Genomic DNA, 24,396 nt, shown 5'->3' with positions numbered 1-24,396 from the left:
GCCTGAAATCGACCATGGTGGGAGTATGGACGTCACAGAAATTGACAAATCCTATAAACTAGGGCTTTATTGTTTTTTACAATTGCCTAGACTTAAGAAAGTGAAGGAAGAAATGGTAATAATGCAAATTAAACTTAAAAGTGTATTGTGTCTACAGCCATTATGTTTTTGAATAGCACCCCAAAAATGAGAAAATACTTGAAAACTATTATCCAGTTCATCGAAGAGGTCACTTGCATCATTGACAAATGACTGAACTCATGATACACATCTTCACTGTTTCACATTTGTCTTACTCCTTAATATAAAATTTTACAGAGTTCCCTCTTGAGTTGTTTCTGTGTGATGCTCAAAAATATGGTGGCTTGTTTTCTGAGATTTTCTTGGTTTTGTTACCACACACTGCTTCGGTCTGAACCTTTTCTTTCCTTCAGCTCTATTGTTTCCATGCCGCTCAGCTTTGATTATATTCCCAGAAGTTTCTCCTCAGTGGGATCCCTGACCCAAAAGGGCTCCTGTCAGGTCTGTTTGGAGAGTTCATGGGCTGGGGCTTCTTCAGCTCCTTCAGTCCGTCTTCCTTCAGGGTCCTTGGGATTGGAGAGAGCAAAACCTCGGCAAGTGTCAGCTGCTCTCCTCAAAGTGGCCCACGTTGCTTTCCAGTGAATACCTGTTGGCTACTTTAAGGGTCTCCTCTTCCCTGTTGCTTCCTTCTTCCTCCTACACAGATGCTGTTTGTGTTTTGTGGCTGATGGTGGTTTGGCCTCACCTGCCTATAGTTTGGGGTCTGTAAGGAAACTTCTCCATTTAGTTTTGTCGTAAATGGAGTCCATGAGTTTTTAGTTTTGCTATCTAGTTCCTCTGACTGCTTTTATGTGGAGAATAAAAGACATTGAAAAACCATGCTGCTGTCATCACCATTTCTCCAGAATTTTCCATCTAAAATTAATTTTTGTATTAATGTAGAAGTTCAACTTCCATATTTTCCCATATGGGTAACTACTTTCCCACAGCCACTATTGAAAAGTGCACTCTCTTCATGGCTCTGCAATCCTCCCTCAGTCATGCTTTAAGCATCCATAGATGTCCAAGTAGGGGAGTGTGCTTCTGCACTCTCCGTTTCGTTCCACTGATCTCATCGTCTATTCCTGGGCTGATACCTCACTGTTTAATGACAACATCTTTATTAAAATTCTAGTATCTGGTGAGAAGATATCTCAACTTATTCTTCTTTGGAAGTGTTTTGGGTGCTATTGGCCTTTGTTCTTCCATATACATTTCCAAATCAAGTTTGTCAGGTTCCTTGAAAAACCTTGTTATTTTCTACATTTCATTTAAGTATTTAAAAATTTAAATGCCTCTTTCATACATTATAAGGGTAAATGTTGTTTCAAGATACTTTTGTTTTAGGTGCGTGTGTGTGGTATGTGTGTGCATATACGTGTATGTATTAGGACATGTGTCCCTGTCAAAAGGAAAGCCACTGCCCTGGGTCATCCAGAAGGTTACCTTGGCACTGGTTCCCTCTCAGGCTTCCACTTTTCCATTAGGTGTTGATGGCCTTCTTATCCCTTGCCAGACAGTCTGGGAGTTTTTAAATTGAGACAGGAAATCATAGGAAATAAAGAAATGTTAGTAATGTCTTTACTCTTAGGAAAACAGTTTGAAGACAAACAGTCTAGCCTCTTGGGCCGCCAGTCTTGGAATTCTAACAGGGAAAAACCTCAGAGCGCCCTCTGCTGGCAGCCAGTATTAATCACCGCTAGAGTCAATAATTACAAATAATTACTAATGCAGACTTTATTTGTACATAACTACATTTTAAGCTCGTGATCACATATAGGGAGTTATATTTATATTTACTATTATGTTCTCCAACTGACAAAATGAATTCAAGCACATAAGCTAAAATAGCTCTAACTTATACAGAATCTACAGTTAAAAGACATTCTTTTTGACACAGATAGATCCTTAAAAATAATGTCCTTAAAGACAATACACACACACACACACACACACACACACACAGCACAATTAGTGCCTCTCTCTGAGGGGTAAGGTTACAGGTATCTCACTAAGTTAGATATATTCTATAATGGAAGTGCAAAAAAGAGACATTTTTTTTTCTTCACAAGTTTTCAAGTATTACAAACAAATCTAAATGCTACTTGAAAATGAAATGAACTAGCCATTTATAATTATTGAGAATAATTGTTAGTTAAAAATGACTATTTTGGAAATTCTCTATTATGAACAGTTATCAATATTTCAGGAATAAATGTATATGTCAGAAAGCTGTGCTTCTAACTTTACATTTTTCCCTGGTCAAAAATAAACACCCATGACTAACCTCTTTCATTCTTCATGTAAAATTTCTGACTGCCTAAGAGAGATGGCCATAAAAAATGATAAAAATAAATTCTACGGAATTACGAAAATTAAAGTTGTATTTACTGTGGTTAATAAAGTCATTTATTAGTATACTACAATCTTAAAAAGAGTTGAATAGTTTAAAATAGAGTTAATAAAATTAAGTGGAGAGATAAAATGATATCTTAAAATTCAGATCATCCTTATTAATAATTTCTAAACTGATAATTACTTCTGCGTCAGCATGGTATTGGAAGATATTTAAAATATCATCATTTATCTTGCTCAAAAAATTAACTACTTTGTGTATTTACCCACTAATACATACAGTACCTGTTTATTTTAACTTTAATCTAGAAAGATTATAGAAAGTCTATGCTTCCCAATTTTCAAAGCTCTAATAATCATATGCCTATATACTGAGGTCACTAAAACATCACCCTAACTTTGGGTATAACTCAATGTACCAATGACAATGTTTATACCCTAAGAGAAGGAACTATGAAACAATCTAGTTCTAGATCTTTATATAAAAGATCAGTGAAGTAATTCATTTTCCAGTGTGAATTAATATTTATTAATTTGCTATTTATAAATATCTTTTATTAAATTATCAGCTAGGCCATTCCTGATTAATAACAGTCTACAGATTCTATTGATTATAAGTAGATTATTGGGTAAAACACAACCATACAAAACTATTTTAAGAATGTTGAGGATAAAACTGGATAAGCGGGGAACAAAGCTTACAACAGGGTTATTGATTTAATAGACAAATTAAACTATTTACTTCCACATCCCTTCAGAGCACTTCGCTGTACAAAAAGTTCTAATGTTTCCTTTTTTTAATTCCACACTCTGTTTCTGTAGTAACTCTAAAGCATATAATCCGTTGCAATGTTCCTAAGCCTTTTACATGGTGAATTCTTTTCAGTCAATAAACAGTAATAACAATATAATGCTTGTTTTGAACTTTATCTTCTTCCTGAATATCCCTTAATTAGTACACAATAGAATTAAATGCGACTGCAGTCTCACTATACGATTTTGAATAATTAGAAGAAAAAAATACAAATTCCAAACTAAGCACCTAAGTCTTGTAGGAATTTACTGCCACCTTCAGGTTTTAATCAAAATGCAATCATAGTACAGCTTTTATATTTCCAGGAGACAGTCCCTGGTTAATGTAGTTAAAATATTAACATTATTTTCTGGTTTGGAAAGCAAAGTGCTAAGTTAGACTGCAGTACAAATGTCTTTCATGAAATACCCTTTCACCTTGTCTTTCATGATTCTTCTACAATGTAATTGAAAATCAAAGCCTACAGTATTTTATCAGTCACTATACATACAGGGAGCTCCCAGAACACTGTCCAGAATATACCTAAGTATCTTCAGACTAAATCTAATTTAAAAAGTTCTTCAAGCAAAACAGTTTTAAAGGTTCCATGTGTCAATGCCCTCCAGCCAAAGACGAACAGGAACACATCTATAGTTAAACAAGTTGGGTTTCTTGCTCACTGCAACGAGGGAGCGCACACACCATGGGGAGCTGTGGGTGTCTGAGAGAGAAGGTGTGAGAAAGGACTTAGAAGATTTGGACTTATAGTGGGAGATTTGGGGTTGTGTTCATGGAAGTGGGGCTTTGCTCTGGATGGGATACTGTCAGGAAGTGGGGGCACTTCTATGACCGGGCATTTTAATAAATCTTATTTATAAGGCAGGAGGAATGAAACAAGGCCAAAGCCATCATGGATAAAACAGCAGCAGCTGTTCATATTAGCCAAGATAGGGGAAGCTTTCAGATTTTTGTGGTTGGCAGGCTGACCTTGGTTTTGTCTATACTTACACAAGATTATGAGGGGCAGCAGGGTCTTGGTTTTTCCGTCTCCCTTCATCGCGGGCACAGAGTGGCCTTGTTTGATGTTGATGTTCTATGAGATTGTTTATGCTCAACAGAACACAAAGGCAAGTGCCAGACAGTTCCCAGTTGTCAGGGACTGCTTTTCTTTCTCAGAGGAACGTTTGCAATTCTACCAATACCTTTAGTGTTATTCCTTGAATTTGTGCTGAAATCATAGAAGTTTATTATGTTTTTTTAAGATGGAAATCAATAGAATTTGAAGCCCTGGTGTTCATGATAAATGTTGTAAGCTAAAAAAAAAACAAATTAGGAGGGTATTTATTAGAAGACTCATGTAACATGAGGAAGATTGGGTGCAGGAGGACTGTGGGTCAGCTGGAAGCAGGAAGTTAAATGCCAAGAACTAACTGTCTCTCATCTCTTCAGCTCTCCATGTCATCTTTCTCCAAAGGGCAGGAAACTTAATTGCCTATTGCTTAATTGTCTTCCCAGTTACATTAAAAAAGGGAGACTGACTCTCTTTCTACAGATATAATTTGAAAGATCCCAGGGGAGGGTTTCAGCTGGGGTAGCCTGAGTTACAGACCCACCTAATCTAAACAACTGTGACCAAGAATGGCAGAGCATGAGAGAGATGGAGGCTCCCATTGGAACCACATGGTTGGGGAAGAAGCAGTTTCGGGAAAAAGTAGAACTGGAGTGCTGGGCAAAAGAACTGAAGTTCAGCCAGGAGTGAAAAAATCAGTTCTGGGTTTTAGAAATAAATACCTGCTATAGGCAGCACTCTTTACAATAGTCAAGACATGGAAGCAACCTAAATATCCAACAGATGACTGAATAAAGAAGATGTGGTACATATATACAATGGAATATTACTCAGCCATAAAAAAGAACAAAATAATGCCATTTGCAGCAACATGGATGGACCCAGAGAGTATCATATTAAGTGAAGTAAGTCAGACAGAGAAAGGCAAATATATCACTTATATGTGAAATCTTAAAGAAATGATACAAACGAACTCATTTACAAAACAGAAATAGACTCACAGACGTAGAAAACAAACTTATGGTTACCAAAGGGGAAAATGGGGGGAGAGGGATAAATTAGGAGTTTGGGATTAACAGATACACACTACTATGTATAAAATAAACAACAAGGACCTACTGTATAGCACAGAGACCAATACTCAGTATCTTGTAATAACCTGTAATGGAAAAGAATCTGAAAAAGTATATATATATATATATTTAAAAAATTTTTAAAGGTGATTAATAAAAAGTCTTGACATTTAAAAAAAAAAGAAAAAGAGAAGCACAGAAGAGTACATATAATATTCCTTTAATGTAAATAATGGGTCCTGCTTTGCCCTATTTTATTTACCTGGCAGAAAAACAACCAATATTAAGTCATGGAATCTTTTAAAGCTCAAAGTGGAGGGAGAAAAAGGGGAAGTCCAGAGAACTAGGAGAGGACACAGGAGGCATCTTGCAGGCAGTGGACAGGCCAGCATCCTCTCCTTCTTTGGTCTCCCTTCACCTCGGCAGCCTTGCAGAGAGTGGACTTGGGCCATGACCATGACTGGTGCTAAGAGCTCCCTTGAGCAGCCACACCAGGAGGAGGGAGAGGAGAGCTCTACAGGAGGGGAAGGGGAATGAGCAGACACAACCCTTGGGCTCCCCTGACTATGAGAAGCCTGAAACCTCCCAACAGACCCTTGGGCACGAGGGACGGTACAGCTCAAGGGTGTGTAGGAAAGGCCCAAACCAATTTGGCCCTGACGTAGTGGGTACTGTTATTATTTATACGTATATAAGTATATTAATAAAATACGTATAGGTTAACACCATGGAGGGTAAGCTTCAAATCAAAAACTGCTGTAGTGGTGGGGGAGTCGGGGGGGAAGAACTGGGAGATTGAGATGGACATATACACACTACTATGTATAAAATAGATAACTAGTAAGAACCTGCTGTATAGCACAGGGAACTCCACTTCGCTGCAGAGTAGAAACTAACACAACATTGCAAAACAACTATACCCCCCAAAAAAAATAAATTAAAAAAAAAACTGCTGTAGCCAATGAATAATTTAAACAGTGCCTGAAGTTTTTTTAAATTGGCTTTCCTTAATAAGTGCAATTACCCATAAATGTACTTAAACATAATATACTGAAATCATAAATTTATCTTCAAAGAAGTGAAAACACTTTACTGTCTTTGCCATTACCAATAACATTTTCATATTTGCTCAATAATAAGCGAAATATATTTCTTTCAACATCCCACTAATAGCAGGTATCATTTAGCCTCTGCCTGAGGATCTGGTTTTCTAAGCAGTTTAACATAAATTATAATCTTTACTAGCAGAGATGAAATGCTACCATGTGGCCTGCTTCTGGACTAGAATTATGGCATTTCTCTCTTCAAGAGAATGCGACAGTCTCCTGGCAAGTTCACCCACTTCAAACTTCTATTAGATACAGAAAAATGGAAAAGGAAAGGAAAAATGAACTCTCAAGACTGTTACTACATAACTTTTCCCCTTGACCTTCTTTAATAAATTGTGTCTTTGAAAGAGAATATATTAACTTCAAGTTTAAGAGCAAAGAAATTTTAGACTTATAGTTGCTTTCTAGTTATAGATAGATGATAGATAGAAAGAAGATAGATGATAGATAATGTATATAACATATATACATTTTTCAGAAAGATTAGCAACTTGAGATAATCAACTAAGTTTAAGAACATTCAAAATATAAGTTCTGCCACAATCTTTTGCCTTGCATACTTTGCGGAAAAAAACCCCAGAAATTCCTAATATATGGTAAATTTATAAAGTAAGCATATCAGAATTCTGACATTTATGTTCATTTTGTTTCGAACATGAAAAATATTAAATAATGACTTTCTGTTTATATACTAAACATAGTTCCTGGCACATGGCAGGCATTCGAATTACAAGTACTATTATCACTGGCTGCCCATGAGCCAGGGGCCACACTGGTCCAATAAACTGGGCAGAGTAGCAAAGTACGTAATATAGAAAGAACTTAGAGGGGGGCTGTGGACCAGGCCTGCACAGCGAGATCCTGGTCAGCAGAGCACCAGGAAAAAATAAAATCAAAAATAAGATACTAAAAATAGAGTTGCCATGATCCAGCAATCCCACTCCTGGGCATATATCCAGACAAAACTATAATTCAAAAAGATACATGCACCCCTATGTTCACAGCAGCACTATTCACAATAGCCAAGGCATGGAAACAACCTAAATGTCCATCGACAGATGAATGGGTAAAGAAGATATGGTATATGTATACAATGGAATATTAACCATAAAAAAGAATGAAATAATGCCATTTGTAGCAATGTGGATGGACCTAGAGATTAATATACTAAGCGAAGTAAGTCAGAGAGGGAAAGACAGATACCATATGATATCACTTATACGTGAAAGAAATCTAAAATACGACACAAATGAACATATCTACAAACCAGAAACAGACTCACAGACACAGAAAACAGACTTGTGGTTGCCAAGGGGGAAGTGGGGCTGGAGAAGCATGGGTTCAGAGTTTGGGACTAGCAGGTGCAAACTATTATATATAGAATGGATAAACAACAAGGTCCTACTGTATAGTACAGGGAACTATATACAATATCCTGTGATAAACCACAATGGAAAAGAATATGAATAAGAATATATATATGTATAACAATCACTTTGCTGTACATCAGAAATTAACATGACATTGTAAATCAACTATCCTTCAATAAAATTTTTTTAAAAATAAGATTGTAACAATGTGTCCGGCACAATACCAGGAAGGGGCTATCTCACAAGAGGACAGGTGACTCCTTCACGTTTCGACAAAACCATCTTTTGATTCCAAGTTTGCTTTCACGCAGATTTTCCTAGAAGGAAAAAATATGCCAAGTAGTTGACTTGAGGAGTCTGGTCTCCTTCTCAGTGAAAATTATTAAAGTGACACTCGGCTGTCACTTCAATCCACTGTGAGTGGGTCGGCCTAACTCCCCCAGAGCTGTCAACTCAGGCATGTTATTAGTTTGATAGAGCTGCCATAACAAAATACCACAGACTGGGTGGCTTAAACAACAGAAATGTATTTTCTCACAGTTCTGGAGGTTAAAAGTCCAAGATTGAGGTGTTGGCAGGTTCGGTTTCTCCTGAAGCCTCTCTCCTTGGCTTGCAGTTGGTGGACTTCTCACTGTCTTCACATGGTCTTTCCTCTGTGTTCACACATCTGCTGTCCAAATTTCTCTGTGTCCAAATTTCCTTTTATAAGGACATCAGTCAGACTGGATGAGGGCCCAACCTAACACCCATTTTAACTTAATCACCTCTTTAAATGCCCCATCTCCAAATACAGTCACATTCTGAGGTAATGGGTGTGATGGCTTCAAAATAAGAATTGGAGGGGCGTGGGGGAGACACAATTCAGCCCATAACAGGGCATAGGAATAAAGTTTAAGTTTCTGGGCCTATGAAATAAGGGGCAAGACTCTGGGCCACAGTGACCAAGGAGGGAAACCGTCTCAATTAATCCCACCTGACATACCAGGCACACTTCCTGTAGTTCATCCATGAAGACAATACAAGGAACATACATTTTCCCTAACCCCATTCTGAGCTTTTGTGTTCTTTGAAAAATATTTTACATTTCCTTACATTTAGCAATTAAAATCATTTATATTCCAACTTGGCAAGGGACTACACAAATCCTAACTAGTGTATTCATTCATCCTACAACCATTTTCCTTATCAATTCATTTTAGTTCAGTTTTAGTGTACTGGACTTACTGGATTCGAAAACAAAATCAGAAATAACCAACGTCCCTGTTCTTCTTTTTAAATAATTATCAAGTATTTAAGATTGTACATGGTTCTGTCAGTGGTGTTTGAGTTCTGAGTAACAATACACATATCAAAACAACTTTTACATGAAGAAGTTCGCAATGAAAAGTACTCAGTGTCCAGTGAGAAGAAGGGACAGAATGAGGAATGTACATAAGTGCTTGCTAATAATTATTAGTGATGAATTGGATTAGTGATGATTAGATTCTTTTAATGGGAAATGTCGAGAAGGGATAGACCAAACATAAAATCCTGGAAGCTGTGACAGGAAAGGTCCATATATTGATACTAAGACAGAGTCTGATCATAAACAAAGTACCAGCAGCTGCTAGATCACATTTTGCAGATTCTAACAGTTCCCCTAAACTAGACCGTTTCTGACGAGAAGTCAAATGGCAAACTGCCAACAACGAAACATATTTTATAGTATTTCAATCATAGACAAGCATACACTTACCTGAATCAGTATCAATATTATGGAATAGTTACATATGATATAAACATTGAAGTTCTGAAAGTAAATGTACTAAATCATAGTCAGTTTTTAAAATAAAGACTTTCTACTTAAAATTTCAGAACTTACACAGTACATTTTTATTAAAGTAGAACATATATGCATATATTTAAATTAAATATAACTTAGCTGTCTTAAATATCTAAATATACCCCAATAGAGGTTGAATTGTGGTTTAGGGAAGTAGAAACATTTGTTCAACACTCCAACACTCCATATCTATTAATGTAAATTGTCTTAAATCCTTCTTAGAAGTAGACAGGTTATAAATAATAAAAGTGCACAAGTCACTCAAGACACTACGAATGACACGCAAACACATTTTTATTATATACTAAATTTAAAAATCCAAATATTATTAAAAATGCTTATGAAACATTGTATACATAAGTACTGTCAAATACTATCAGATTATGACATTATGTACATTTGCTAAGGTTAATTAGAAACAGAACAACGTACATAACTGCTGATAATGAATTTCAGAAGTCAAATATTTTAACATTTGGCAACTGTGAAGTAGTGATCTGCACAGGAAGATGTTTGCAGAGGTAAAATAGTGAGAAAACAAATGGAAAAATGCAGATATTCCTGCCCTAAGTGTTAATAAGTAGATCTCTTCCTCATCCTCTTAAGTCTCCGTATAACAGAAGTTAAAGTGCACAAGACCACCAGGAATACCTGATTTGGTTGTACCCTAATATATACTACAGCCAATTGTGCTGCCATATTGAGGGTTTCAATTCCCTGTACTGTTCCTGAGGTTTTAGAAGTTAATTTTGAATGTGACTAGGGGAAGAGAGGCCAATACTTTCTAAATTGCACCAAGTGGCCTTAGTGTAGAAACACCAAAGATAAAAATATTAATTTGGGAATAGATTCAAGGAGATCATCCCTGTCTATTTTGCCCTAGGAATAAAATTAGGATATGAACCTAGTTTTACCACTGGAAAATGCTTACTAAAAATCTGCTTCAAAAGATCAGACATGTACAGCAAGCACCACAATACTGTCAGTTACTGTACACCACTTACACACTGCATCATAAATACCAGGCATATATACCTGCCCTCTAAAGGTTCACAAGAAATACAGGTAGAAGCATGTTATTACTTGACACTAGTTTTACTAATCAACATGAAGTATAATTTGTAAAAATAGGTCACCTCCATACAATCAAGGAAAAGGAGAAGGAAAGCTGCTAGTCTACAAAAGTGCTCCTTTTAGCTTTCAAACCCAATAGCTTAATTTGGGGTAACACAAGATTGCAAAGTAAGGCCATCAGTTCTAAATAAGCTGATGATGCCATCTATACATACTCACGTATATATGTTTAAATTTCAATTCTGATTTAACACAAATGTACTATTACAAACCATTTATAGGAAACATTTTATCGGGCTTCTTTACAAATAATACATGATCAGTGACAAAGATACTGAAAATCAAGAAAACTGCAGATAGATGTAGCCATTGCTAACATAGTTCACTAAAGGTAAGACAGATTTACATAAAAACCAAAGAAAAAAGTTTAGTAAGAAACCCCTACCATATGTACCTATTGGTCACTGGGCCAAAAAGGCAAATAAATGTAATGATAATGATTAAACTTTTATCACTGTCTCTTTTAATAACATATCAACATGAGGTCTACTTAGAGTACTACCTACACATACACAGTCTCTCATGATTCGATGAGGGTATTAAGTTACTGAATACTTTCGTTTATTCCCATGGCACATCGTACTTGGTAACACTAATAAGGTAGATTTAGGTAACACTTAAATCATGATTACGAATGTTTAATTGAATATTTTCCTTTCTGTAGCTGTGAAATGTAAAGCTTAGATTTGCTTCCATCGGGCCTCTTAAACCAAACTTCATCATGGTTAATTGTTGTAATTACAGCACTAAAAAGAAAAAAACAAAATATGAATGAATGAATTACAATATGCCTTCTCCACTCATTTTAGAGCACAAACTATAAAACCAAAATAGCTGGACTATAAGGGTAGATGCAGCGTATGTAATTGTCATTTACCGGAATGCTATCAGCAGGGCACGCTGTCAAAAATATCACATTCAGCAACACTTAATAGATAATCTCCTTTCTTTTCTTAATAGAGTTGGTAAAACTTACTACTAGAACTATTAAAAGCACACTGTCCCTAACTCCATTCCCACCCCACCTCCAAAAGAAGAAAAAGTGGAGCTAACACCACTCCTTATGTAGTATTACACCTCCAACTCATATCAGCCTTGGCAGTAGGAAATCTTTCAAATACCAGACTTAACTCCCAGTGTCAAGCATCTATGGTACTTGTACAGATTTTTTTTAACACTACTAATCTTTATATAGAAATCTTTCTAAAAATATATGTGTTTAATCCTCTTTTATGTTATTTCATCTCCTTTTTAACCACATCTATGCTAAGTAGTAGTAGTTAAATGTCCCAAAAGCAATAAGATAAAGCAAAGAATCCATGGGTATCATGTATAACTAGTAATTAATTAGCTCAATGAGCTTCTATGAGAAAAGTTACTATACACACTGCTCCTGAAATGAGTATTCTATACTAAACACAAACACTTTATTTACTACTGATGCCTAGAAAAAGATAGTTTCTTACTGTAGAAGGTTACTACTCTGAGAATTAAATCCTAAACTACTAAAGGAATTAAAGCAGCGATGGGCAATAATATTTTCCAAAGGCCACACCAGATAAAACTTAGAAGGCTCTATAAGTAATTATATAAACTTTATTTAAGCCTAGACAGACTGAGTTTTTTAAAAGGCAATTTTCAGTTTTCAAGTTGTACTTTAATTCCCACTACTCTAAGTTTTTGTTAATTTTCAATTCCTTTCCCATTCTAATTGAAGCAAATTTTTAATCTAAAATACTGTAATATACCCCAAAAAGTTAAGGATTAATAGAGCCACACTGTGGCAGCATACTGTCAAATTCATAACAGTCTGGTTTAAAGGTCATAATATTAGGATCATAGCAAGTCATCTATTATAAGAATTAATAAATGGGATCTCTTACCTGGCTAAATAATTCCAACATTTCCATTTGTGTTAATGCTTGTGTCCATGAACTTAATATGTAACTCTGGTGTATAAAATTAATACTGGTGTGTAAACATGCTAATCAAATCATATGTCAAGAGAAAAAAAGAATCCATAGGGAATTAATAATGTATTATGAATGCACTATGGAAGCAGCAAATATTTACTGACAACAATGTGGTAAACTCTAATATTGAGTAGCCCTGAAATGATAAAGGCTTTTTACCTTGTAGGACATTCATCTTTTTTGTCAATACATATTGTCTGTCCACGTATATACCATTCCCCATCATAATACAATCTTCCCTCTTCAGATCTAGCACTGTGCAGGTGTTTTTCCAGTTTCACAGGTGCTAAAGGGATCAGTTCAAAAACTGTTATATTAATAAGACATTGTCAGAAGAAAAGTGCAGAACATTAAATATTAACACCAACCCATGCATATATGTGAAAACACTAAAAATATTTCTTAGATAACAAACCTAAATCTAATAAAAACAAGAGAATTTCATTTCTTACATTTTTATATAATTCACTAAGTTTTTAATTTAGCTATTTAATAAAGCTAAACAATATACAATAAATCAATTAACTAGACAAGTGTAAGGAGAAGCAGATACATTATCAATTACTAGTGCCAACTTTAAGTAAGATTTAAAATCTGAATTGTCATATTTCTACTGAAAATTATATTTTTCATATTTTCTCCCCTGCAGCTGACACTTCCAAAAAAGCAAAGTTTAATATATATTCCAAAAGTTCCCCAGGACTTTGATTCTAAAAAGGAAATGTCCTCAAGTAGAACTTCCATTTTGAAATCCTAGAAATGGTTTGAGATTCACCAGATAAACTCATGCAGAGAAAAAAAATGTTCTTTATAGAAGCACACTGTCAAAAGCATACCATGAAATACACACCTCTGCATCATTCAAATGTCACCACCTCAGAAAGGTCTTCCCCAACCACTCTACCCACTCCTCAGTTAATCTTCATCACAGCTTTATATTTCCTTCATAGCAATTATTACAATTTGTCAGTATCTGTTAGTTATCTATTTACATATACATTATTATTCTGCCTCCCCCCAAGGAAGTTCCAGGAGGTCCATCTGTTGCACCATTGTATTCCCAGAACCTCAAATAGTGCCTCCTATATAGAAGGTGTTCAATAAGTATTCACTCATTCATTCGTTCAACAAATGTTTTCTGAGAACTGCGACTAAAAGAGAGATGTTTCTGACCTTTGTGGAGCTTACGATTCTCTCAGGAGACAGGTAAACATGTAAACAATCAATAAAAAATTACAAATTGTGTTAAGTGCCATGAAGAAAACAAATAGTACACATGCTAAAGATAACATAACAGGGGTCGGGGAGGAGACCCACTCCACAGTGTAGTGAGACTCTTAAAGGAATCCATGACTCAAAAATGTTCAGAATATAGGTAGTTACCCTTCCACTTAATTCCCAAGGGAAGCAGTTTAGTACAATATTGCTAACAATTTCCTGACATCATATAAAGTTTAAAAGAATCTTTGGGTTAAATATAAAATAGAAATTGATCTCTTATAGATTATCTGTTGGGATATGACTCTTCGTATTTAAAACATGTTTTATTTAAAATTCTAGCTTCATTGTTCTTAGGATTAGGAAATCTTATATAGTGAAAGTAGGCAGAAACAGAGAAAGTTATCCTAGACAATAATGCCCATCACTACTTTGGCAGTGGTTTCAGACTTTCCAAAAAATTGTGAAAGTATAATCTGATATAAATTTTACTAAGGCATATCAGAATGTGTAAATCTTAGTGGTGTGTAAATTTTCTTGATGAACTGCACTGCCAGCACTCTAATCTCTCACCTAGAAAACACAGGCACAGAAGAAATTTTGCCCACAATTCCAGAGGATTCACAGCCTCCTTGAAGGCCATCCACGGACTCCTAAAACCTCCCCTACAGAACTACTGAACCCATAAAAAACACTAAGTACATACTTTTAAAATTACTGATCCATTATTAGCAATTGAAATGTAGTTGAAACACTAAAAGAAGAAATACATTCCATTCAGAAATCTTGAAACTTTTACATGAGGCAAAGACTCCAGAAGAATTCCTCATAATTCTGGGGATAGTGTTCACTGATGAAATGAAACCAGTGATGGGGGACTGACTTAAAAAGTCTCCATAGGGAAGATTTCTGAACTCGGACTAAATGACTTACGTTCTGTTTTCACTCTGTGTGGACCCAGTGTAGCCATTGCCTTAATTTAAAAAAAAAAAAGAAGAAGAAGAAAGATGTCTGAGTTCATAGGCAAAGTATATTTTAGTTTCTATTTAATATATACAACACAACTGATAAGCTCAATGACAAACACAGTGAAATACGATCTTTAGCTGCTTCAATAAATTGGTAATGTCTAAGACCATAGGAATATATAAAAAGAATAACAATTTCTCTTAGAGGTGTTATCAATATCCGAAATAATCTCAAATTCTCAACTAAGAAGCTTCTGAAAATAGAAAAATTTAATAAGAAAACAAGTCTCCACTTTCATACAAGCACAGAAAATCCTATAATGCTTGAATGTTTATAGACAGGATGCAAGACATATAATAAGGGTTCAAATATTCACTTTCGTTTATTCAACAAATATTTATTGAGGGTCTTCCATGAGCCATTATCAGGCTAAGAACTAGGCACAGAATGGTAATTTATTATTATTTTGGGGTAACCTAAATAAACGCTTTTCTGCACTTTTGCATAAATTATTAATTACATTATCACAGGAAAAAACAGTCAAACAGCTGACATGCATCTCTTAAAATACTCTTGCAGGGACTTTCCTGGCGGCTCAGTGGTTAAGAATCCTCCTGCCAATGCAGGGGACACAGGTTTGAGCCCTGGTCCGGGAAGATCCCACATGCCGCGGAGCAACTAAGCCCGTGCACCACAACTACTGAGCCCGCATGCCACAACTACTGAAGCCCGTGAGCCTAGAGTCCATGCTCCGCAACAAGAGAAGCCACTGCAGTGAGAAGCCCGTGCACCGCAACAAAGAGTAGCCCCCTGCTCGCCATAACTAGGGAAAGCCCACGCGCAGCAACGAGCACCCAATGCAGCTAAAAATAAATATAAACAAATAAATAAATAAATTTATTTTTAAAACTCTTGCAATCCACTATTATCTGTATTAGTATTAACTGTCTTAGAGAGACTGTTGCAAAGTAAAGCATATTTACAATAATATTTTGATGTATTAGTGAAAAATCATAGAATCTTAAAAAGTAGACTATAAAAAATATACTTGTATTCCATTGCTCTGTAATCATACCTTCCTTATTGTTGTCCAGTCTTCAAGAATATCAAGATCTTGTAGCATATAAACTATATACGGACGTTGAAAAGTCAAGGTCAATTTAGCTGTAAGAATTTCACATTTTGAATTATACTTCCAAACTTCTGTTTCTCAGAGAATGGAACAATGACTTCCGGACAAAAACCTTCAGCATGCTGAATTCTGACTTCAAATTATTCTTCAAAAAACTTAGTACCAGGATAAATATGTTCCAGTACTTCAGATGTTATAACCATATTCCCTTAGTCCTATGGTATCACTGATAGCAAGATACACCATCAACCTAATCACTGGTTTGAGGCGGGGGGCGGAAAAGGCAGGAGCGAGGGGAGGGTACCAAAGGGAATGCCAAGATTGAATGCACATATTAATTTAATTTAAAGACACTCCAGTTTCAGAGACATTAAAAATGTTAAAAAGTACACATGAGAATTAAGCAATCATGCTACATACTAAACAGCTGCTTCATATCAAAGCCCTTGTGATCTACAAAGCCATACTAATTTTCAAAGTTGGGATCGTGACTAAATTTCTACTCCTTCCCCACTCCTCTTAATCTAAACTATACCCTTCTGCCTTCAATCGGTTTTATAAATCATCTTTTGCTTATTACAGGATCATGCAAATAAAGACAATGTATACTAACAAAAGTTACAAAGATATGCACAATGCAAAAATGTACATTAAAACAAAACAAAACAAAAAAAACCCAGAAAATTTGAAAAAGGATATCTGAAACCACAACTGGCTTCTTTTTGTCAGGACTGAAAGGGTCCTTCCTCTTTTTTCTTGACTGAAGCTCATCGTTCCACAACTCTGGCAAGTAAATAAAAATTAAGTATTAGCTGATTTCTGGAGATCAAAGGAGGAAAAAAAGACTATATAATTTCATAGTCGCAAAATTTCATTGGTGTCTGTGTTTATATACTGTATATATGTGTATACTCTACATATATATATGACTATATATAATTTCATGAGCAGTTATATATTTTGAATTTTATTAGAGCAAAATTCAACTTGGCACTTAGTGACTAATAACTGATAAACATATGTCAGGCACTTTGTTAAATATACATCACATGAATGGTCTCGACTAATCCTCAAAGCTACCTCTGAGGCAGATAGTCTCATTACTTCAATTATAGGAGGAGACTGATTTAGAAAAGCTAAAGTAACTGTCACCCATGGTCACCCAACTACAAGTAATGCAGCAGTGGCATTAGAGCTCAGCTCGTCCTCTCTGCCTACTCCATACCAGAGAAATAGAATTTGTAACAAGTAAAATAATACATATGCAAGAACGATAGGATAACCCAGTAAATCTTCCATCCAGTGTAGAAATCCTTTCCACAGTACCTCTGAAAAAGCCATTTCACTTTGGACTGATCTAATTAGTAGTAAGTATTTCCTTTTTCTGAGACAAAAATCTGCCTCCCTGGAAAGTCCATCCATTTGTCCTAGTTTGTGTGGGACCAAAGAGAAAAAGGTTTTATTCTTTCTTCCACATGACAATCTTTCAAGGCTTAGAGGAAAGAACATGTACTATAGCTGTCTTCCAATACTATGCTTATGTTATAATAATATTCTTACTACTCTTGTAGTATACTATCTTATGCCTATAGTTCCCGTCTCACTTCTATTTTGTTCCCTTTCATGTGCTCCATTTTCTACGTCTTTCTGAAGTGTGAGTCCAAATCAAAGCAACGATCACAATCATATCAAATTCTTTAGCAGTCTTGCCCCTTCCCCTCTCATTAGGACACTTCATTTACATAACATATGTATAGGAGACTACATACAGCAAGACACCTCAGTAAACCAAAGGTTTAGTGTCACTTAAACATAACAGTCACAGAATTCCCCTCACCTGAGGTAATATCAATGCTGTGCCTGTCCTCTTCAAGCCTTCTTATCTTCTCCTCTAGTTCACTCTGCACTGTATCATATAACAAAAGCTTTTCACTCTGAAAAAAAAAAAGCAGATCACACATAAGTAGAAAGAACAAATCGGTCTATCTTAATTAAGAGTACCAAATAACTCACTCTTAAAGTATTTTAACATATGGCGCTTTTGTTTAATTTCAACTTAAAAATTTTAATGATAAAATGTCAAATATACGAATAAACTAACACTAGAAAATATAGAATCTAAATATAGGGAGAACTATATACAATTAAATTGTTTAAGAACATCTAAATTTATATGTGATAAATAAAGAGGCAAATATTTACTTTATATAAAAACTCATAGTAAGCTCCCATGGTCCCTTTTAAATATAAGCAGGTCTCACCTGTACCACAATGGAGACCTTGTCCTATAAAGTATATCATTATAAAATGGATCACTTTTTGTCATCAGAACAATTCCTCGTTAATATCGCAGAATCATATTAAAATAGACTAATATATCACCAGGAGAAAAATTCAAATCTAAATTTTATAATTATTTTAAACAATTCAATTATAGTCAAAATCCTAAAATTATAGATTAATTATATCCAAATCTTTCAACAAAACTATAGAAAGATTGAGTCACTTGCTAAGAGACAAGACTGTTCACTAGTAAATCAGACTAGAATCCAGGTCTACTAGTTCTAGCCCACTGTATCCCTTATTTTAAAAGCCATAGAATGCACATCAGTATAATATATAGGTTTATTATATAAAAAGCTATGACAGATTCCCACCCACCCACCACACGCTTATCTCTAGTAAGGATATTAGCCTATTGGGCCAGATATAGCTAGATATGACTGTCTCGTAGAGGTCACTGGAATGCAGTTAGTTATGATTTCTTGTGGATGGCATAAGCCATGCCCATTTTCAGCATTCCCAGTGTCAGTTATGAAGTCCTCTCTTTGGGGTTTGAAATTTAGAGTCTACACATGCTTGAAGGTTCTCCTGAGTGGTACAGAAAAGATGGCTTTTGTCAAGTTGAAGCAATCCAGGAGCTACAGAGAAAGCAAAGCTGAAGAAGACTAAAACTAGATCTCATATGAAAAATTACCTCATTACATGCTACTCTCTATGCTTACTTCCTTTTACTTACTCCTCTGCCTTTGGTAAAGTCTTACAGATATTCTAGCCTTATCTACATTGTATTACAAGAATTGGGAAATGTTATGTAGCAGAGAAAAAGGGAGAGCAGGCTGTGGCCACAGTCAAGATCGTGTGACAGCTATAAATAGAGCCGGATTCTCCAACCAAAGATGACTCTGAATGCTGAGCAGGAGTGATAAAGCTTTTGTTTTTAAGAATATTTCAATTTTAAAAAAACTTTTAAGTAAAAATAAAAATTAACATTAAAAAAAAGAATATGGAAGTTTAACTGCTGCATTCTCTTTGCTTTCCATTGATAAATTTGCCCTAGGCCAAGCAGAAGTTCTAAAATAAATCTACCGATCATTCTTTATAATTAAAAAAAAAAGCCACAATGGGACTAAAATGTTTGAAGCTTTTAAGGCATCTCTAAAAATATAATAGGTATATTTTAAAGTATACAAATAGAAGTGCCTTGAATCTTTCCTCACTGTTATTTCTTTGATCTTCTCTCCCTTATCCCCAACCCCTCAACAACTTTCCCTGAGAAGGAAAGTCATAATGAAGCAGCTAAAAGACACCTAGAAAAGAAAGAGGCATCCAAACTCCCTTGCTTTGGTGCCTGTAGAGGCTTCTATAGTCAACAGATAACTTAGCTTTTTTAAAGTATTACTAATTATAATTACATGTTTGGCTTCAAAATCCCAAAACCCTCCAATCTCCACACCTATACTTAGTGAACCTGCTCACTGAGCCCTTTCGCAGGCTGACACCTATGCTCCTTCTCATCAGGGCAATGCCAGGGAGCCCCAGGAAAGTGGCTCCAAGGTTCCGTGTTTGTACTCGTCTCCCCCCTGGCCTGGGTTCAGAACCAACTCCCTTTTGGCAGTTCCCTGATTTAGGCATCTCACAGTTCCCAACCTGGAATGGAGTCCTCAGAGATTTTCAAAGACTAGCATTACCAGAGAGCAAACCATATTAAAAAGCTACAATCATTTTTTTTTAAAGTGGGATGCACTGGAATAAAAAGATAAGCAGAACAGAATTTAAAAGCCAAGAAATAGACCCATTGGTTATGGGAAATTTTATGAAAAAGGTGACTTTTCAAATCATTTGGAAACCTGATGACAATAAATGACAACAGAAAAATAAGTTTAACTATATAGAGCAAAACTCAGGTTCTTTGCCTCATGTTATACAAAAAAATTAATGAACTAAAGAGTTAAATTTACAAAATGAAATCCGAAAGAACTAAAGGAAAGGGACTTCCCTGGTGGTCCAAGGGTAAAGAATCCGTCTTGTAATGCAGGGGACGCGGGTTCAAGCCCTGGTTGGGGAACTGAGATCCCACATGCCATGGGGCAACTAAGCCCAAGGGCCACAACGACTGAGCTCCCGTGCCTCAACGAGAGAGCCCGCGTGCCGCAAACTACAGAGCCCACGCACTCTGGAACCCGCGCACCACAACTATAGAGAGAAGACCCACCCGCCACAACAAGAGAGAAGCCCGTACACTGCAACGAAGAGCCCGCGCAGCACAACAAAAGATCCTGCGTGCCTCAATGAAGATCCCGTGTGCCGCAACTAAGGCCTGACGCAGCCAAAAAATAAAGAAAGAAGGAAAGAGAAAAAATCAACTTCAAAAGAACTAAAGGAAAGATGGTGACTCTTTATTTGATGTTGGGGTGAAAGAAGTCTTTCAAAGCACAAAAATTAGAAGGACAAGTTATTTTTTTAAAACTATGCACACAGAAATTAAAAACTCATTAAAAAGCAAACAAAAGTAAGAGGAAGGCAATAAAAAAATATTTACAACATGACAAAGGCCTAATAACCATAAGATGGAATTAAACAAGCATGGAAAAATCAGTAAGAAAAATCTAAATACTATCCATACTCACTGCCAAAATCGGCCAAAAAGAGAGACAGAAAAACACAACTGCAAATTAAAATGTGCATGATGTGATATTATTTTTCACTTGGCAAAGTTGTTTCATTCTTTTCAAGTATAATAAACAATGCCAACTGATACTGAGAATATAAACCAACTCAACAATTTGGAAAGTAATTTACAAACAAGTATTGAGGACTTTACTGATTGTATCCTTTGATCTAGTAATTACACTGAGGATTCCATCCTAAGGAAATAACAACCTCGACCAATGCTGTATGGAAAAGGATGCTCACAACAGCAATACTTGTAATGCCTAAAACTAGGAACAAAGTAAAATCCAATAATAGAGTATTGGCTACATAAATTATTGTACATCCATACTACTACCCTGCAGACACCAAAAATTCATAATTCAAAAAGTAGGGAGAAACTGCTAGAGTAAGATTACAAATGAACCCAGATCATAAACTCTCTCTTCCCTAAGACATAATGAAATAAACAAAAATACGTACAAAATAAATCAACAAACCACACTTGTAGTTATCAAACAAAGGAAGAAGCACAATGTTATGCCATAATCTCTGAACGTGGTGACTAAACTGAGACAGAACCCCAGGACCTGCATTATGTACACTACACACATGCGTGCACTTCATAAAGAAAGAATATGAGAGAAGGGGGAATATTCTGAAAAGTCTGAGTTATACTTCCAAATCTAGAAAGAAATGAAGGAGGGTCTGGATGGGGGAAAATACATGAAAAGCCCTAGAGAGAGAAAGCCCTCTTCATGGTAGGCTCACCAGTGAGAAGAAAACTTCCACAGCTCAGCAGCTGACAAGCTCTGCACACAGGCAGATTGTATTGACTCACTCTGAAATATGAATGATGGCCAAAGGTGACGAGTTATTTGTGAAAAGCATCAAAATGAAAGACATAGAGACAAACAAACAATAAAGAAGTATAAAGAAACAGACATAAGTCAAGACACAGAAAAAAATTTCAAAGCAACTACATTTAATACCCATAGAGGAAAGCGATTACACCCATAAGGAAAGAACAGGAGTTAGAAAAAATATTTAAAAATGAGTAATCAGAGGGCATAAGTGCTCTTGGAAATTAAATACATAATAGAAATAAAATATTTAGTAAAAGGAGTGGGTGAGAAAGTTGAATATGCTCTTAAAAAGAATAAAATAAGAATGAAGGGAGAGAGGGGTAGGAACTTCCCTGGTGGCGCAGTGGTTAGGAATCCGCCTGCCAATGCAGGGGACACAGGTTCAAGCCCTGGTCTGGGAAGATCCCACATGCCGTGGAGCAACTAAGCCCATGTGCCACAACTACTGAGCTCACGTGCCACAACTACTGAAGCCTGCGCACCTAGAGCCCGTGCTCCACAACAAGATAAGCCACCGCAACGAGCAGCTCGTGCACTGCAACGAAGAGTAGCCCCCACTCGCCTCAACTAGAGAAAGCCCACACACAGCAACGAAGATCCAATGCAGCCAAAGATAAATAAATTTTTTAAAAAAATGAAGGGAGGGAGGGGTAGAGGGAGGGAGGTACAATAAAAATATATAAGATCTATATAATATGTAATAATTATATGAAATAAAAGAAAATTCAAAGATCAATCTTGGAGGTCCAGCAGCCAACCAATAAGAGTTTCAAAAAGAGAAAACAGAAAATAATGGATAAGAACAATATAAGAAACTTCCCAGAACTAAAGATATGAGTTTCCTGATTTAAAGGTTCCTTTGAGTATTCATAATGAATGAAGAGACACACACCAAGGCACATCATCTTGCTGTTCCGCAGCATCAAGGATAAAGAAAAATAGGTATTCAGGAAGAAAACAGGTCATGAACAAAGGATCAGGAATCAAAATGATAAGAGGCTTCTCATAAGCAATACTGGAAGCTAGAAGACAATGGAAAAATGCCTTCAAAATTCTGAGGAAACATGATTACTTACCATCTAGAATTCCCTACTCTGAATTGTGAGTTAAGATGTTTTTGGACATGAAAGATGTAGGGGCTTTAAAACATGTCCAATAAATGTTTGACATGCCTCCCTTCAAAAGGCAGAGTCTAATTCCTCTCCCCTTGAATGTGGGTAGGACTTAGTGACTCATCTCTAATGAACAGAATGTGGCAGAAATCTAAGTTATTAAAAATCCTGTCACTTCTGTCTTGCTCTTGCGACCCGTTCACTCTGGGAGAAGCCAGTCACCAGGTCATGGGGGCCCTCAGTCAGCCTGTGGAGAGGCCCATGGGACTAAGGCTTCCAACCAACAACCAGCAACAGCTTGCCAGCCTTGGAAGTCAGTCACTTGGGAAGCAGATCCTACAGCCCCCCCCTCAAGCCTTCAGACAACTGCTTCCCTGGCCGACCTCTTCACTGCAACTTCATGTGATTCCCTGAGCCTGAACCACCCAGCTAAGTTGCTCCCCAATTCCTGACAATAGAGACTGTGAAATAATAAATGTTGATTATTGTTTTAAGCGACTAAATTTTGGAGTAATTTATTACAAAGCAATAGATAACCAATACAAGAGGTCTCAAACAACTAACTTCTGTACACTTTTTCCCAAAAAGCTACTCTATGAAACTGAAAAAAGAAAACAAGATCTAGCAGGAAAGATGTAAAGGGAATTTCCAGGGTGATGGTAAAGAGATACCCCTGTAGACAGAGATGCAGCTGGCCTAGAAAGCATCTGAAGGATGTAGCAGGAAGGAACAGGTGAACAAGGTGTCCAGGGGTGGAGAAGTTGCTCCCAGGAGGGAGGACTCCAGAAGGAAATGGGTCTCATGGATTACCTGATGCATTTGATCACATGGAAAATGGTATTGGGGGTTTTCATAAATCTGCTGGAGTCTCTGGGAAGAAATGGTAAATAAGAGAAAACTAACAAACAATAAATGAAGCAATTAATCCCAAGGTTAAAAAAAGTGTAAGTTTAAAGTGTACAGCAATACAAAAAGGGAAGTTTAACCAAAGTGTAACTCCTGGATCAGTAAACAATATTTATAGTTACAGTAAAACAAAAATTGTGACACAACAATATTAGAAGAATGAGATGAGGGGAACTATTATGGAATCCTCAGCTTCCATAATAGGAAACCAAAAGGTAATATCTGAAACTGATATTATTTAGAAATATGAGGATAAACTCCAGAAGCAGTAGATAAAAGATTTTGATAGACAATTGCTGCTGGGACGTAAAATATGGAGATGGCAGAGGGACTGCTGTTTTTCATTACTAGCCTGTGCCTTCAGAAATATGTACACACATTACCCAGTAAAAACTGATTTTTAAAAGGGTATTTAGGGAGGGGGAATTGGATGAAGACAATCAAAAGGTACAAACTTCCAGTTATAAGATAAACAAGTACTAGGGATGTGATGTACAACATGA

At 36.2% G+C, this 24,396-nt stretch overlaps 1 protein-coding gene across 2 annotated transcripts in view; it reads right to left on the bottom strand.

Annotated features, from left to right (window-relative positions):
* Positions 1-9,927: 9,927 nt before the first annotated feature.
* Positions 9,928-24,396, bottom strand: part of BRMS1L (BRMS1 like transcriptional repressor) — a 39,111-nt gene continuing 24,642 nt past the window's right edge. The window contains exons 5-10 of one of the 2 annotated variants that reach the window (XM_057544143.1): positions 17,915-18,011; positions 16,777-16,860; positions 16,021-16,085; positions 14,910-14,949; positions 12,918-13,065; positions 9,928-11,531 (exon numbers count right to left, since the gene is read on the bottom strand). In XM_057544143.1, the coding sequence (XP_057400126.1) occupies positions 11,414-11,531; positions 12,918-13,065; positions 14,910-14,949; positions 16,021-16,085; positions 16,777-16,860; positions 17,915-18,011 (552 nt within the window). In that variant the 3' untranslated portion in view covers positions 9,928-11,413. The remainder of the gene's footprint in view (positions 11,532-12,917; positions 13,066-14,909; positions 14,950-16,020; positions 16,086-16,776; positions 16,861-17,914; positions 18,012-24,396) is intronic. The other variant, XM_007180723.3, reaches the window with a different exon arrangement.

The sequence above is a fragment of the Balaenoptera acutorostrata genome, chromosome 3, assembly GCF_949987535.1.
Source record: "Balaenoptera acutorostrata chromosome 3, mBalAcu1.1, whole genome shotgun sequence".
Classification (NCBI taxonomy): domain Eukaryota; kingdom Metazoa; phylum Chordata; class Mammalia; order Artiodactyla; family Balaenopteridae; genus Balaenoptera; species Balaenoptera acutorostrata.
The sequence above is the reverse complement of the archived record's forward strand: the minus strand, read 5'-3'. Positions and strand labels throughout refer to the sequence as shown.